Source organism: Siniperca chuatsi, linkage group LG7 (genome assembly GCF_020085105.1).
Source record: "Siniperca chuatsi isolate FFG_IHB_CAS linkage group LG7, ASM2008510v1, whole genome shotgun sequence".
In the NCBI taxonomy this organism is placed as follows: Eukaryota; Metazoa; Chordata; class Actinopteri; order Centrarchiformes; family Sinipercidae; genus Siniperca; species Siniperca chuatsi.
The window spans coordinates 386990-404357 of record NC_058048.1 but is presented as its reverse complement, the minus strand read 5'-3'; the positions used below and the strand labels follow the sequence as shown (position 1 = coordinate 404357).

The 17368-nt window shown below is 39.1% G+C and overlaps 1 protein-coding gene and 1 long non-coding RNA gene across 4 annotated transcripts in view; both read right to left on the bottom strand.

Annotated features, from left to right (window-relative positions):
- efhd1 (EF-hand domain family, member D1) overlaps positions 1–16909 on the bottom strand; it is a 51780-nt gene extending 34871 nt beyond the window's left edge. For 2 of the 3 annotated variants that reach the window (XM_044202257.1, XM_044202256.1), the window contains exon 1: positions 16533–16908. In XM_044202257.1, coding sequence (XP_044058192.1) covers positions 16533–16861 — 329 coding nt within the window. In that variant the 5' untranslated portion in view covers positions 16862–16908. Of the gene's footprint in view, positions 1–16532 lie in introns of all 3 variants that reach the window. The other variant, XM_044202255.1, reaches the window with a different exon arrangement.
- On the bottom strand, positions 10818–15869 carry LOC122878829. The gene is made up of 3 exons (XR_006378543.1): positions 13638–15869; positions 13137–13225; positions 10818–13031 (listed from the first exon to the last, which is right to left on the bottom strand). It is a non-coding gene; the product is annotated as an uncharacterized LOC122878829 (long non-coding RNA).
- Positions 16910–17368: the final 459 nt, after the last annotated feature.

Sequence of the window (17368 nt, the reverse complement as noted above, 5' to 3'; positions counted from 1 at the left end):
CACCAACCCAAACCTAATGGGGCAAAGGTCAAAGGACAAGAAGCCTGAGGGCCCGAGTAATCTCAAGTACAGTCTGCTGAATGAGCTCTATCTGGGGAATGCTCAGACCAGCCAATCAGATCTTTTGTTTTACTGACCAACTACTAATCTTCAATTAAATTGAAGATGCACCTGTGCAGATATCAGTCAGTAAACAGACATGTCATTCTGACAAGACAAGGTCTGACAAGACAAGAATCTACAGCCATGCTAGAAGCTCTGTGAGGCTGTACTTAGGCACAGCGATGGTTTGAGCTAAATACTAAAATCAGCATGCTAACATGCTCACATTTACAATGCTAAGATGCTGATGTTTAGCAGGTGTAATGTTTACCATGTACATCTTAGTTTAGCATGATAACATGCTAACATTTGCTAATTAACACTAAACACAAAATACAGCTGAAGCTGATGGGAATGTCATTAGTTTTGCAGGTATTTGGTCAAGTTACTAGAATACATTCTGTGGGAAAGATGAATCCAGACCACCAAGACATTTAGATTGAGTATGACTGCCACTGGAAGACACAATAAACTGACAACCCATTCAACAATTACAGCGAGGTTTACTGTTTCACAGTTTCAGCAGAGTCAAGCGTACATCACAAGGTTTATTTCATCAGATCAAATCTACATTTTCTACAGTATTTCTATAATCCTTATCTTAATTTTTTCCAGCAAAACAGAAAATTAAACAGCCCAAAAGACGGCCAAAGAGGAGCAAGATGTCAGAATCTCAGAAACTGTGACAATCCCATTTCCTTAAAGTGAAATGTGTGGAATGTCTTTCAACCAATGACACCTGTCCTGTCAATCACTTGTGGCTTTTCTTCCTTTGATTCTATCTGTACATGATTTATAACAGACAACGTCCAAAAAAGTTGTGACACAATCACATCAACATGTCCAGGTATTTGTTTGTCAGCTCTTTGTGTCCACCAGAGAGGATAAATAAAGCCTTAAGGCACAGTTACGTGTAGCGTGACATTATGTTAGTCTCCAAAATAAATAAATATACTCAGTTTCCTCTGTGTGGCCAGATAGCTCGAATAACACGGAGGAGGTCTCCAAAACTGTCAAATATGACTTCATGTTTATAACTCTCGGTTAATTTGGAATTACTCAGTACAAAATGGATCTAAATGGACTGGAACTAAAAAGGTGTGTAGGCATGGCTCCAGACTAACTTTTTTCACCACCATCCTGGAACCGTCCCAAAAAACAATTTTAACTGTCCTGAAGTGAATCTAAACCGTCCCAAAATCAAAATGTTGTTTGTTTACTTTGTTAGTATCATCTACGGTTGTTAGTTGTTAGTGGCATAATAAAAACACCATTGAGATGTTATAAACAGAATTTTTTTTAAATAAATAGGACACAGAATTTAGTAACACAGTAGCGGTGTTTACGTCACCACGACCACATGGCCCATACAGTCAAGGGAGACTGATAAGACAGAACTGATGAATGTCATTCAGACTTACATAAAATCACATTGTGAACATTACTGTCCAGGCTGGTAATTATTTGTGAAGTAGAAAAGCTACCATGGCTTTTGCCCTGTAGGCCGACATTGATATTTGTTTTGTCAGCTGGCAATTACGTGCTTGCTGCCGCTGGCTGACAGATTACACTCCATTTAAACAGTGTTCCCGGCCGTCACCAATAGGTGTTAAAGCCCTGTCAGACACAACACGACAACGGCACCACTACACTCTGAAACCCATTACTTCCAGTGGTTTGCGCCGTGCCACAACAACTAGATTGAACTTTGTGCGCAGAGTGCGCTGAACCCAGCAGCGAGTGCAGCGCAAATCGCGTTGTGTCTGAAAGGGCCTTAAAGTGGTGCACCGGTATTGTTTACAATGTAGCATTATCAGGGAAAAAATAATATACTCACACATAGCCAGGGTAGCGCCTGGCTAAAGTTAGCTAGCTAGTAGCAAGCAGCTGGCTAGACTGTTTCAATCAAATGATGTGCTCGATCTGTAACCAGCGCAACATATTTGCGGGGGGGATAGATAGACCGATACCGTGAGAACATTTCAGAATGATTATATTTTTCATAAGTCTCGCTAGTAACAGCATGAGAAGATGCACTCCGTTGTAGTCAGCGCTTGGTCCAGTTTGTCATTTGCTAAGTGATAGTTATACGTACATACATACATACAAAAATCCCTTTCGTGCCGGAGGCGTCCTGGAGAAGATCTCTGTTTGTCCCAAACACATTTTCTATTGTCCCTGGGACAACATGATGCCATTAGTCTCGAGTGCAATATGACAATATTCCACATCCTAAGAACTACTTTTCTCAGCCAGCTTTTAGCACACCAAGGCCCACACCTTTGCCTGCAGCCCAGTCAGGCAGCACACCCGACTTCTAATCCTGCCTATGTAACTTGTTCACGTAGCCTGGAGATGTTTTTCATCATGCCCAACCAGGCCCCATGGATATAGGCTTAGCCACCAGGTGGTTGCCAGCAAGCTGTCCTGGCTCTAGTGGAGGCCAGGTGTCCCTAATGTAGGGAAGGCCGCTTCATTCCAAAGATCCTGATTCATAGAGGTGTTTTAATCTGGCCCCTCACCTGGGAGACCTCACCTTACTGTTCTGCAGGGACATGCAAACCCCTCCAATACAATAAGGTGGTAATTCCAAGTGAAAGAGTACTAATTAAATGGATTGCATTAGTATAGTACTTTTATACAATTTGGCCTGTACTCACACACACTCGCACACAGATGGCAGCAAGCTACAATGCAAGGTATGGACCCAGGGTTGCACCAGACTTTCTGTTGCCAGACTGAAATACATTTCTATAACACAGTGTCTTGGCTAACCCGATAGGGTGATGACCTTATACATCTGAAAGGAGCTTGGAGTAAAACCGCTGCTCCTTTGTATCAAAAAGGAGCCAGTTAAGGTGGTTCAGACATTTGACGCAGCAAATCCTCACATTTCAGAGGCTGCAACCAGCAAATATTTGCTATTTTTGCTTGATTGATGATTAATTGATTATCAAAATTGCTGTTCAGTTGTTTTCTATCAAATAACCCATCAAGTAGTCTTTTTTGTGGGTGTCTGTAGAAAATCAGGTCGACTTTTGGTCTGGTTCTGGTCAAGCTAATTTTGAATTAGCGAACAAGATTGTGATTATGGCAAAAAAAAAAACTATGGTTGGCAGGGCTTGACAGTAACAGTTGCCAGATTGCCATTGGCAACCATTTTGAGAAATTGAGAACAAATTCTTGGCCTTTGGTTGCCCTAAGTGGCAACCACTTTTCGATTTCAAGCTTCAAAATCTAAAGCAGGATTGGCAATTCTCCCAGTATTTTTTTCTCTCCACCCACGCCTAAACAACACTTTAGAGACACAGTGTAGCTTACTGGTAGACTGTAGCTGCACTTTTCGAGACACCAAGGGACACACACAGGGAAGTGGGTCAGATCGTCTGAGAGTGTCCGTCGCCTGCCAACGCCTGGCAGTGCATCAAAAAAGCCTGCCGTTTGTTAGGCCGCCTGTCCTAACAGTCCAGATCTGTCTTCTCTTCACCCACCATGGCATTTAACCACTAACCATTCCCGAAAGTAGTAATTGTGGAAACCAAGAAAGTCTCGACCGAACAGAGGACGTTTGTACTGACACAATGGCATAGTCATCAGTGATTAGATTCATAGATTCAAGGAAGCGATCCCATATTCATTTAATTCAATGTTACGTCTCAATATAACAGAGAACTCCTATGCTAATTTCAGCCACTCCCAAATTGACCATCTAGTTGATAGCGCTGCAGGCTCACTGCGAACGACACTCGATTCTATCGCTCCTCTAAAAAATAAGATAATAAAACAAAAAAGGTTAGCTCCATGGTATAACCAAACCCGCAAATTAAAGCAAACATCCCGAAAACTTGAAAGAAAATGGCGTTCCAACTACCTGGAAGAATCTCGTTTAGTCTGACAAGATAGTCTTAAAACATATAGGAAGGCCCTCCGTAATGCCAGAGCAGTCGCCAATCAGTTGTGTGACTTACTAAATAAAAATAGCTTATTTGAGGATTTTCAGTCAGGATTTAGAGTGCATCATAGCACAGAGACAGCACTGGTGAAAATTACAAATAACCTTTTAATTGCATCAGGCAATGGACTTGTCTCTGTACTTGTCTTGTTAGATCTTAGTGCTGCGTTCAACACCACTGACCATCACATCATATTACAGAGACTGGAACATGTTCTGTGCTTGGACCGATTCTATTCACCTTATATATGCTTCCTCTAGGCAATGTTATTAGGAAACACTCCATAAACTTTCATTGTTATGCAGATGATAGCCAATTATATCTATCAATCAAGCCAGATGAAACTAACCAGTTAGCTAAACTTCAAGCATGCCTTAAGGACATAAAGACCTGGATGACCTGCAATTTTCTGATGTTAAACTCAGACAAAACAAAAGTTATTGTACTTGGCCCCAAACACCTCCGAGACACGTTATCTAAAGATATAGTTACTTTAGATGGCATTGTCCTGGCCTCCAGCAGCATCGTAAGGAACCTCTGAGTTATCTTTGACCAAGATTTATCCTTTAACTCCCACATGAAACAAACTTCAAGGACTGCCTTCTTTCACCAACGTAACATTGTAAAAATCAGGCACATCCTGTCTCAAAATGATGCCGATAGATTAGTGCATGCATTTGTTACTTCTAGGTTGGACTTCTGCAATTCCTTATTATCCGGCTGCCCGAATAAGTCCCTTAAGACTCTCCAGTTGATCCAGAATGCTACGGCACGTGTACTAACAAGAACTAGGAAAAGAGATCATATTTCTCCAATATAATAGCTTCTCTGCACTGGCTCCCTGTAAAATCCAGAATAGAATTTAAAATCCTTCACTTCACCTACAAAGCTCTTAACGGTCTGGCACCATCGTATATTAAAGATCTCATAATACCATATTATCCGACTAGAACACTGCGCTCCCAGAATGCAGGGTTACTTGTGGTTCCTAGAGTCTCCAAAAGTAGAATGGGGGCCAGAGCCTTCAGTTATCAAGCTCAACTCCTGTGGAATCACATCCCAATGTGGGTTTGGGAGGCAGACACCATCTCCACATTTAAGAAGAGGCTTAAGACTTTCCTCTTTGATAAAGCTTATAGTTAGGGTTATGCTGCTATAGGCCTAGACTGCCGAGAGACTTCCCATGATGCACCTCTTTCCTCTCTCCTTCTCTCCCTCTCCATCTGTATGCATTTCTATTCCATTACTGCATGTTACTAACTCGACATCTTCTCTCTCCCGTAGTTTTGTGCTTTCTCGTTTCTCTCCTCTCTCCTTCCGTCACTTTCAGCAGGTATTTCTGCCTCCGGAGCTACAGAGACTGGATCTGTGGTTGTGGGCCACCTGCTGCCCCACTGTTCCTGCTCGACAACTGCTACTACAATTGTTGTTATTGGCTCTGTTACTAATACTGACATTATTTTTCCTATAGCTGTCATTCCTATTATTATTCATTTATTAATATTAACACTACAATTAAAATTTGCATTGTGCCTCCCTCTCCACCACCCTTCCTCCCCCAAAACGTCTCCCTCTCTCAAAACCTAACACAGCAGCAGCGGATGGTCGCCCACCATTGAGTCCAAGGTTTCTGCCTCTTAAAAGGAAGTTTTTTCTTGCCACTGTCGCCAAATGCTTGCTTGTGGTGGGATTTGTTGGGTCTCTGTAAATTATATTATATTAAGAGTCTTATATTAAGAGTACGGTGTAGACCTGCTCTATAGGAAAAGTGCAATAAGATTATTCTGTTATGAATTGGCACTATATAAATTAAATTAAATTTAAATAAAAAAAAAAAAATGAAAAAAAAGTTTAAATCAAAAATCGAATTCAAGATTGACCTTGAAATCGAAAGTCAAATCGAATCATGGATTTGGAGAATCGTGACACCCCTATAAAATAGCTTCTAGAAAATAGGGAAAGCAAAACAAAATAAATCAGTTTCTAATATTTGCATTAGTGATATTTAAATATTGCTGTTACAGTCGGAACCGGAACCAGACAATGCTGCACATGCACAAGATGGACACGTTAACGGATAACACTTAAGATTCAAATTCTGTATCAAAGTATCAGATAAAACACAAACTTCAGTTCAGTTACTATTATAAAGCTTTTAAACATAATTTTATGTCACATTTAACTGCATGACATGTAACTGCAGAATATCTTAATTAACCAAAATATGAGGGGACAAAAATGGCAGCTATATTTTCAGTTTCGGCCACTTGTGGACAGCAGCTCAAGTTGTAATTAATCATTTAATATGAGCTTATAAAGTTGTTAGAGTCAACATGTTTGTAAACAATTGCTTGTTTACACATCCAGCAGACAGAGCAACATTATCATTCATTTGGAGTCGTGTTTCTTGTCACCCTACAAATCTAAGTCCAATATTCACTCTCCTTTTAGCTGGTTGGTGTCTATCTGGTTTGATCTCTACTAACTCCTAAGGGAAATATCTGGCTATCTAGCTGCTAAATGTTCCACTATGTTCACCAGCTAGTCTCTAACTATGTCTGTCTGTTGTTTGCTGCTGAGCAAGTAGTGTACAGTGGAGTTATCAGAACTTTTTCACTGAAAACAGCTGCCTGCTGCGGCTGCTGGAAACAAGGTTGATGAGAGCTAAGACAGTAAACCAGTGGGCAATAAAGCCAAAACTATGAGCTGAAAGCAGTGTTAATTTGGACAGCTATTTTAGATTCTGTCTTAGTCTTTAGATAAAAATGCTTATTAGTTTTAGTCATATTTTAGTCATTTTTGTCCGTCATAGTTTTAGTATAGATTTAGTCGACTACTAGTCATAACATTTTAGTCAACTTTTAGTCAAAATGTTTTCTCTCTTTAAACTAATTGATTACCATTAAAATCACACTAGTGCTGAAATAATCGAGTCGATTAATATGCCTACCTGGCCTTAGAGCTAAGAAATCATACACAAATATCTTCCAAATAAATTGCTGTGTAATCTTAGAAACAACAGTTTGACTAGGTAATAATGGCAATGCATGCACAAGGCTTGCTTTTCTGGTAAGGACACGTAAGTCAAAACGGATCGAGCATAATTACAAGTTGCTTATCCAAATATATAAATAAATAAATTTGCAGGCTATAAACATTATAGCAGCAACACGTGATGCGCACTGACATACTGGGGAACAGGTCTGAAAAGCCAACGCGGTTGTTCCTCATAGGTTTCACTCGAATGATAGGACAATATATGATAAAGCATTTCACTTGTCCGACCAAAAAGTTTACTTGTCCCTGACAAGTTTTAACATTAATTGTCAAGTCCTGCATGCTAACGAACTGACGTTAGCTAACACATTAAACCAGCCAACATTAGCCTGGAAGCCAGACTCATTCATTTATTACCACAAACCAAAAACTTCTTTTGGAGAAAAACTGGCTTCCAGCCATGCTAAGCCAATGTGGCTTGCTAGCAAATTTGCCACAAGTTGACATAGCCAACTGCCCAGTAGCATTGACTTAACATAACAGCAAATTTATATCCTTAGTTAACATTACGACTTACAGTTAGCACCTTCAAGTGTCTCTTCAGGTTGGTTGTATTCTTCCCACCTAATAGCCACAGGGTGTCTCTCCGTCTCGTATTTCTACAGCAGTGATCTTGCTAGGTATGCATCCTGCGTCTCTGATGCAATAAATTCTGAAAGGAGGCAGTGAACTCACTGTTGACACGTCCAAGGGACGTACCATATTTTCCCCCTGATAATGCTATACAACAAATCTGTGTTGAAAACATAAAAATAAACTAAAGAAAACTCGGTAACTTTTTCTTACCATCTGCGCATATACTGTATCTCTCCAGCACCAAACGGGAAGCAGCAAACAGGGTAGTTACTTTGGAAACAACCGAAAAAACTCCACAAATACCGTCTCATACACACACAATGGTGAATTAACAGTGTTATGACTCTGTGTTTAATTCGGTGTGTATCTGATCCAACAACCAGCACATATTTTAGTGAGAAATCTTAATTTTAATCATAATAATTTACTGAAATTATGTAAGTATGGCACAGTTTATCTATATGGATTATATTGATGCCAAATTGACAAGAGGACGTCATATGACACCTTTTATCTTGTGTTCCTAGAGAGTGTTTTTCCAGACATGTACACACAGAAACACTAGGTAAGCTAACTTCTAAAGTTTGATAAGGCTGTCTGACGTTGACCGCGGTTAGTTAATGGTTTAATTAATGGTTTACAGTCTAATAATGTGTGTTTGTATTGATTACTGACAGTGGCTGTTCAGGCTGATCCGCTAACTGTACTCAGTTTCTAACGGCAGTATGCAGTATATGGTTGCCCTTTGTGTGTGTGTTTTTAAAATACTTTCCTAATTAAACATGATGTGCTTGATGGTGTTATTTCATTTTCATTTTCATGTTGACCCCAAAAGAGCGTGGTGACATGTAAATATAAATGCAAAAACTGGGGGCGCAGTTTTCCTTTTTGCCTTTGAATATTGTCCACTGTACAGCAGGTTAAGTCTTTGAAAATGAAATATCAAATGTCGTTTTCATTTTCATTTTGACTTAAATAGTACTTGCATACATGGTAAATCAGGTTACATTGTTTATATTTCATTTTCAAATTTGAATTAACATTTGAATGATGTCCACTGTTCAGTGGGTTGCAACTTTGAAAATTAAATGTCAGACAGCTTTTCCATTTTCATTTAGTCATAGGACGCCCGTACAAGTATGTGGAAATGAAAATTGGATTATTGCATTTTCATTTTTACTCAAATAACACATACAAATGTGGAAAATTATAATACTATTGTGGAATTACATTATCATTTGAATATAGTCCAGTATTCGCTTAAATAAATTCTCCTGAACTGGAATATGACGGTAGGTTGCAGCTGATCATCTTCTCAGCATAGCAGATGATATGCTGCAGTCTGCACTGGTTTCCAACACAAATAAGCCACTGTTTACACCGATTTTTATTGTATATAAATTATCTATTTATATTAGTAGCCTTAAGGCTATGTTATAGGCTACATAAAATGTGTAAATATGACAAACACATTATATATAGGCTAGATATTAAATCTTTTGAAACACAAGATTATAGATCATCAGTTATAGAAAACACACTATATGGCCAGAAGTATATAAACACCCAGACATAAAACCCATACATGATTGTTGACCCTCATTCAAAAACCATGGACATTAACATGGAGTTGGTGTGTCCATACAATATACCTAGTGAAGGGTAATATAGGTACTGCCGTCATATTGCAGTTCTGATTCATATTCCAGGAGAATTGGCCAGTTTTTGCTCCGTATTTATGCATGGACCATGTGTTAGCTGCAGTTATTTGCTCTGCATCTTCTCCTTGAGGGTGTAATATGTTGTACAAATTGTGACGCTGTCTGAGACTAATTTGATTTTGGCCTGTCCTGAATAAAATGAACTTGACAGTTTGACGTGTCTGTGTTCTTGGCTGGGTTGTAAACAGTGGAGGGACCTCAATTCTACAGTTTTTTGGTCTGAAAAACATTGATTTTTTTATTGTGCAGCTGATGCAGCATCTTCAAACTATTTCCATGTGATTACATCAAAATAAACATTTGCTTCATTGATTTGTAGCACTACAATTATGTTTTGAACGGTGGCTTATTTGTGTTGGAAACCAGTAAAATCCCAAAATGGTGTTAAGTGCATGTACAGTGTGGTCACAAGTTGATCTGCTGTCTCCTGTGTTTAAGAGAGACGGCTGGCTGTTTAAGATGTTTTATGCTATGCCTACAATGCAGTAGTGGGTGATAATGGCGTACTGAGATAATCTCCCGACTTTTATTTTCTCACATTGGTTTAAGTTCGACGTCCTTTTTTTTTTGTTAAAAAGGGCTGAATAGTTCTTCTAGGTGACACGTTTACTCTCACTTGCTCTCTTCCTGTTTTGGACATATTCCTTAACAACAAACAACGTGTTCAAAATGCAACTGAGTACATGACAGGTTTCCACAAACAAGACTCCAGAGACGAATCAGATAGGTATCTTTTGACATTGTAATGCAAAACTAAACAAAGGCATTCACAATGACAGCTACGTATTATCTTCCTGTTTTCAACAGTTGTCATAACTATGACAACCACAGACGCATTCGGCTGAAATTCGCCAGTTAACATGGTCACTGGTTAAACCGAAACACAGGCCCAGTTAAGAAAGCAGTCCGTAGTAAAATGCACACACGTTACCACTAAAAAATACACTTTATCGACTCAGCTCTTCTGTCCTCTGAGGCGGGGGGTGATGTAGCGATTTGTGCTGGTTCTTTGACATGGTGTTAATTAGTTAATAAACAAATTAATTAGGAGCTGAGTAAATGTTCAGTAGCAGTCTGTAGCACCTCAAGCCGCGGCCCCTTTTAGTCGAGTCTGTTATGATTGGCCCACTTCTTCTTCTTCTCTACTTTGCATCCTTTTTGGCCATAGAGTGGCCATTTTTCACTGAAACTACTTTTCTGCAGATGTATTTCTGTGCAAAAGATAACTTAAAAAAATATTTTTTGATTTTCAAAACTTGACTGTTATTGTAATCCTAAAAATGATTCTTTTCACACCCATTTGGGTCACATAATAAAAAGAATTTGGTGGATTTCTAATAAAGATCTAATCGAAAAACCCCAAAACCTATTTACACCAACTATGTTTAATGTTTACAAGAGTCAAAAGTTCATTTAATATTTTCAGTTTAATGAAATACTTGATTGGTGGGGAACATACATTATACACACACACACATGCTGGCCAACTCTCCCAACTGGTCTGGGAGCACCTGGGGATCTCCTATGAGGAACTTGAGCAAGTTGGAAAAGTTATCTGGACTGCTCTGCTTGCCCTTTTCCCACCATGAATCTGATCTGGGCAAGCAGCTAGATAATGCATGGATGGATCTTATGCGACTTAATCATGGCAAATATCAACAATTTTACTTTATTTATCACAGACAATGATATTGTTTGAGGAGGAGGCATAGCATTAGCATAAAGACTGAAATTAAAATTAAACTCTGAGTTGCTCAATTTTTTCTTGTTTCCACAAGCTATAAATTGCAAGGGAAAGTATGACGTAAGCAATTCAAATATACATGAAAACATGTAAATATTGAAAAATATTTTAAAAATTTCTGCCATTAATACTACATAAATGTCATGCTTTCACAAAAGGTCTGGAAACATTTTTTAACTTTAAAACTCCTATCTTCATTAGTACAAACTGGTATGTATGTTCGACACCAGTAACAGGAAGCTTCAAATTTAAGGCTAGCAGTATTAACATTTAACAGGCCCAGGCTGTCAAAATATTGTATGTTGTCATAGTCATAGTGATGTAAAGACATCAAAGATAACATCAGTATGAACACATGCACAGAAGTGACAACAATATGTAGTCACTGTGGACAATTGTAAGAACATTTATCTGATTTAGAACAACTATTCAGCCAAATGGTGCGAAACAGAGATGTAATGTTGTACAAGCACTACATTATTAGCCAGTACTGTTTCTAAAGTTATGATGTAAAACAACAGAAAATTGAAAAAAGAGTTGCTCCTGTCACCTAGCGACCTTGACAACTGCCATTGACAATCGGCACACAGCAGAAATGGAGCCAGTAATGTTAATTATAACCTCTTTTTTGTTGTTGTTGTTTTACCATTTATTAGAGGAAATGGAGCTGCTTCACCGCTGCTTTTCATTCCACTGGATAACTTTAGTTACTAGTTACTTTGCAGATTCAGATGAATACAAAATATAAATCAACTAATAAATTATAATATATTATTATAGATTAAGCTACCCAGCAGTATATAAAGTAATTAAAATGAGCTCTACCTTCACCAGCTGCAAAATTAAAGTGATGAACACATTAATGCATCAATAATTATAATCCAATAATATAACATATAGGCCTGTTATTCTGAAACGGGCCATTCTGTAGGCTACTTTAACTTTTGGTACTTTAAGTATATTTTGATGCTAATACATTGTATTTTTACTTAAGTAAGATTTTGAATGCAATATTTTTACAGTTATTGCTGCTTTTACTCAAGTAAAAGATCTGAGTACTTCCTCCAACATTAACATTGGTTAAGCTGTGTACTTTTATACAACAGTAATGTTAACATTAGCATATCATATTTAAAATAACCCTAACCTTCCTTTAATATTAAATATTTGTTGGATATTTAATATTTTGTCATGAATCACCTGAAACGGGTTGAGTAGACAGATAAGCTTTATCTACCTTTAATCCTTATCTATCTAAGCTCTCCACACTTAATATCTAGCTATTATTAATTTTAAGTTTTTCTTTTTCTTCTTTCCCTAAACCAGCCCAGACCCCTGTACTGCAGGATAAACCCGAGTGTTCCTGTGCTGGACAGGTTTTTAACCAGCAAGACACAAGGCCTGATTTTTGGCTGAGCAGGGAGGCCCTGGCAGTGCTGCCGGACCTTCTCAACCAGGAACAGAGACACAGTTCCTGTGGGGTCCCACAGTTGAGATCCTGGTGTTTCTCTTCTGGCTGGTAAGTGGGGCATCATACAGGGTGGTCTCCAGAGTGTTTGGGATGCCTTGTTCCACTGTCTACCGCATCGTCCACAGAGTCACTGAGGAGGTGGTCCATTTGCCACAAGACACCCCAAACACACTCTGGAGACCACCCCAGATGATGTCTCACTGACAGAGACAACAGAGTCTTTATTGTCCATTCTCCTCCTCCTGGTCACCCACTTCTGTACTTGGTACTTGGCCCTGGTGTGTCCTCAGAGATGGAGGCAATTGGGGGGGTGCCTCTGGCCAAACACCTTATCCATGAGAACAAACAACAGCCAAGGTGCAGCAGTGGGTTTCCCACTCATGCCCTCTCCCTGGACACTTGCAATCCTAAGGCAGAGGAAATCAATCATGGCAGTTAACAACAACAACAAAAGTGTGTTTATTAACTTGCATGATTAAAACAAATATAATTTCAAAATCCCATATACATACTTTGTATTTGTTTTTTTAACTGTCCCATTTTTGGGGGGGCTTGCAAGGGAGTCACCTTCTCCAGCAGGCCCATTTTCTCCAGAAGTGTCCTAATCACAGAGAGAAAACAAGAGAAAAGGGAAACACTTATCATTCATGGTAGCACAGGGATGCACACTTGGGAAGATTGGAAAAGGTGACACAGCAAGACAGACACAAAATCCCCCAGAAATCATTTACTTGGATGCCCTATTTTGGGTTTAAAAAAGAAAAGAAAAAAGGTAACAAGTCACAGGTTGCATCCCTGTGACAGCACTACAAAAAATGGGTATTGCCCTATCTACTAGTTGTCTTATTATTATGGGCTTTGTATAGGATGAGGGTTAATTAAACTGTAACCTCAAGTACAAGATGATCAAATGGAGATAAATACCTCTAAGTTTCTGGCCCCGGTGAAGAGGTAATAATCAATCATTTTTAAATCTGTATCGGTACTGGAGTGAGTTGAAACCCAATACTTACATTTAAAAGTGTAATCATCCTTAGCCGCTGTCAACCTTACGTTTGGGGACGCCATTTTCAACACCGGAGCGCAATGCGTCTTGGGATAGGTTGGGCTGCAAAGGATCCACCCGTTGCACCATCCAAATTAGGGAAAAGAAGGCTGCATTTGTTGAGTAGGGTATCTCTGCAGACTGGAGACTTTGAATGTGCGGGGGAACTGTCCGTACAAAAAAACTGATGGATGGAGCATGAGTTGTTTGTGTACCTCCACCTTTATAATACTGTGAAGTGATTCGCTTCATTAAAAAGTGATTGACAATTGTTTCAGGCAGCATATTGGTGAAATTGGTTTTTGAATGACAGTGGATTGTCAGAATCTGATTGGCCAAATTAAAAAACATTGACAGTTACCACGCCCTCTCAAAGTCTGCAGAGATACAAACTTGCATTTGTCGGCCATTGAAGGAGCCTTTGAAATGGGACAGCCTAGTCGCGCCCGCTGTGACACATTCGGTTTTTAAATGCAGCCTTCGAAGGATGCAGCCCCTGGATCGAGACACAGCTATTGTCTCTCACACACTATCACACACGCATATGCTGGCAGCTCGTGTTAACTACGATAGCATTAGCCTAGCTTCGGTAACGTTAGTTGATATGGCTAACATTAATCCTAAACAAAAAACCCTGCGCTAAATAACGTTTACTATTTGTAAAATATCATCATAAGTAGTACTCTCACACACACACCATGCTGGCAGGCTAAGCTAACATTAGCTTATTGTCATTCCAAGACTAACATTGATTCTGCATCTAACCTAGCTAACATTAACCAGCTGCAATAAATAACGTTTCTTTTTCAAATGTTTTTATACTTATTTGTGCAATAACATCATACGTTCTACTTCAGCTTCACTGAGCTGTGATTACCTACCTGCTGCTTCACCATTACTCAAATGCCGCCATCTTCTTTTAATGAAATTTGACCTAGATCTAATAGCGACGTCACGGTCCTCCATTAGCCCATCGTGGGTTTAGGGGTTTAACTGGATGCTCACGCAGAGCCCCCTGCAGCCGGACCCAGCCGGACCCTTCGCAGTCTCCATTAGGTTGAGTGAGTTCAAAGTTGTGAAAACAGGGGTGTTTTGACTTCCTGTCTTAAAAGTCTTACAGTCTATTAAAAGCATACAATTATTAAAACAGAAACACATTTGTTGAGTAAAATATATCTGAGTATTATTTTTATACATAATCAATGTTATTTTTAACATAATATATCACTCAAAAATACAATACATCAGGTCTGCATATCTCTCCCGCCTGAGAAAATAATGTATTAAGAAGCGCCCTTCTCCTTATGAAAGTAACACCACCGAATGTTGTCCAACAAATGAGAATTTGGTCAGACAAGAGCATATCGACTAACCAATCGACCAACAGACCAGAAGGTGTCAGCCCTGAGAAACATAACAGATCTTGTGTGATAACACGCACAAGAAACTAAGTGTTTTTAGCTTGCTACACTGACAAATGTCAGCTCTCCCAAGAACACTGGGAGCCTAAAGCTGTTTGCATCTTCAGCCTGTGACAATATCTATGTCATTTAGTTCAATTCTTTCCCACACCAAAGCATCAAACGAGAAACAAGGGAAACAAGAAATGTTCTGAGGAAAGTGTAAGTAAGGTGAAACAATAAATACAACCAAAAATAAAAGGTAAATGATTTAGAGCTCAAACGATTAGTCAATTAATGAATAGACAGAAAACTATTAACTATTTTGATCGATTACTGGTTTACTAATTTTTCAAGCAAAAATGCCATTCACTTTTTCCAGTATCTCAATTGTGAGAATTTGCTGCATTTCTTTGTCTTATATGATAGGTTACTAAATATCTTTGGGTTTTCAACTGTTGTTTATCTTGGACATTAGGAAATTGTTATGGACATTCTGACATTTTGTAGACCAAATAATTAATCAATTAATAATTTAGATTAATCTTCAGGTTAACTGATTATTAAAAGATGCTGCCCTAAAAAGATTAAATATTCTATAACTAAGAAAATAACACATTTAGTTTTGACTCATTATCAGAGTCAGAAATACATGAGCCTTTCAGTGACATATCTCAGACTCCATATCAGAATCAGAAATACTTTATTGATCCCCGAGGGGAAACTCTTTTGTTACAGCAGCTCACTGTCACATTAATGCACACAGGAATAGAAGTTCTACGCAAATCAAATATAATACGCTATAATACAGCTAAGATAAATTAAGTACAAAGTGGATATATGTATAAAAGCTAAATAAGTGTAAGTACAAAAGTGGATTTAGAGGTTGATATGTACGGTATAATAATACAAGGTAATAATATAAGTAATAAGTAATAGTGCAATAATGAATACTGTCAAGTTAAGGAAAGTGTAGCTTATTAAGATGATTATGAGAAGGTGAATATTGCATATCATATTTCCACTGCTCTGCACAGATTATTTTGGCCAGTTGAGGTTGTCAATAAACCTAAACCCCTCAATTTCATTGGACATGGGTGGGGGTGGCATGCCAAAGTCTGACAACCATGGCTTTTTCAGCAATACAGCAATACCAGAAAAACTCACATCTCTCCTCTGTATGACACAACACTAGATGGACAAAATGTACAAGCAAGAAGGACGAAATGCCAGCTAATAGAGAAGAGGGCCTGCAGTGAGCAGTCAGTTTGAATCAGTCAGCAGAGTACGAGCCAGTGCTTTCACCTGGAGGCTTCACGTCAGCAGCAGAAGCTTAATCTCATCATGAGCTTCCAGCCCTACATGCTCTTTCAGTCCCAATCCCCACGACTACAAGTAAACATGTCGGACCGCTGTTACATATGTATATGGACTAACAAAAGAAACCTTAGCTTCAGCCTTACCGTTTGAACACAGTCTCCATGTCCTTAATCTGCTTGCGGGAGAACTCCTTGAACTCCGTGTAGGGGTTGAAGACGCGGGTCGGTCGAGGAGCAGCGTTGCCCTCGTTGATGTCCAGCCTGCGGGTCAGTTTGGCGGACAGTTCGGAGGACGAGTCGCCTCCGGCTGCCTCCGGCTCCTGCCGTCTTTGTGGGCTCGGGCTCTGTTCGGGCTCCGGCCTCGGCTCAACCTCCTGCGTAGCGGCCAGCCGTGACTGCAGCTTCCTAGCCAGCTCTTCAGATGCCATGCTGAGAATACAACGCTGCTCAGTGAGGAGAATGGAGCCTGACATAAAACTGCCTGTGACCTGCTGACAAGAAGGAGAACGGTGCTTCCGGTCGCATTTTTTTTTCAGAATAAGACACTTATCTCTACAACTGTAGAGGCCTTGACCTTCCAAATATGTTTTGTTTGGGTTCCACATCTGTGGTCAACGTTTAATTATCAGTGCCTGGATTTTTCAAAAAACAGTTTACAAGGGCATATTTTGTTTTTCCCTTTTCATTTAAAAAAAATAGAATTACAGCAAAATGTTGGCTTCATATTCACCTAATGCAGAAGATGGCGGTAATGTACATAAAAACCTAAACAAAAACGCTGAAATAGCACAACAAAATAGGAGAATTAAATGTGGATTCTTAGACATCAGATCTCTGTCATCTAAAGCTGTACTAGCTACTACTGTACTAACGATTTAATATCAGAGTATCATATTGACTTATTTTGTCTTACTGAAACCTGGCTGGGTCATGAAGAATATGTTAGCCTAAATGAATGGTAAATGGACTGTACTTATATA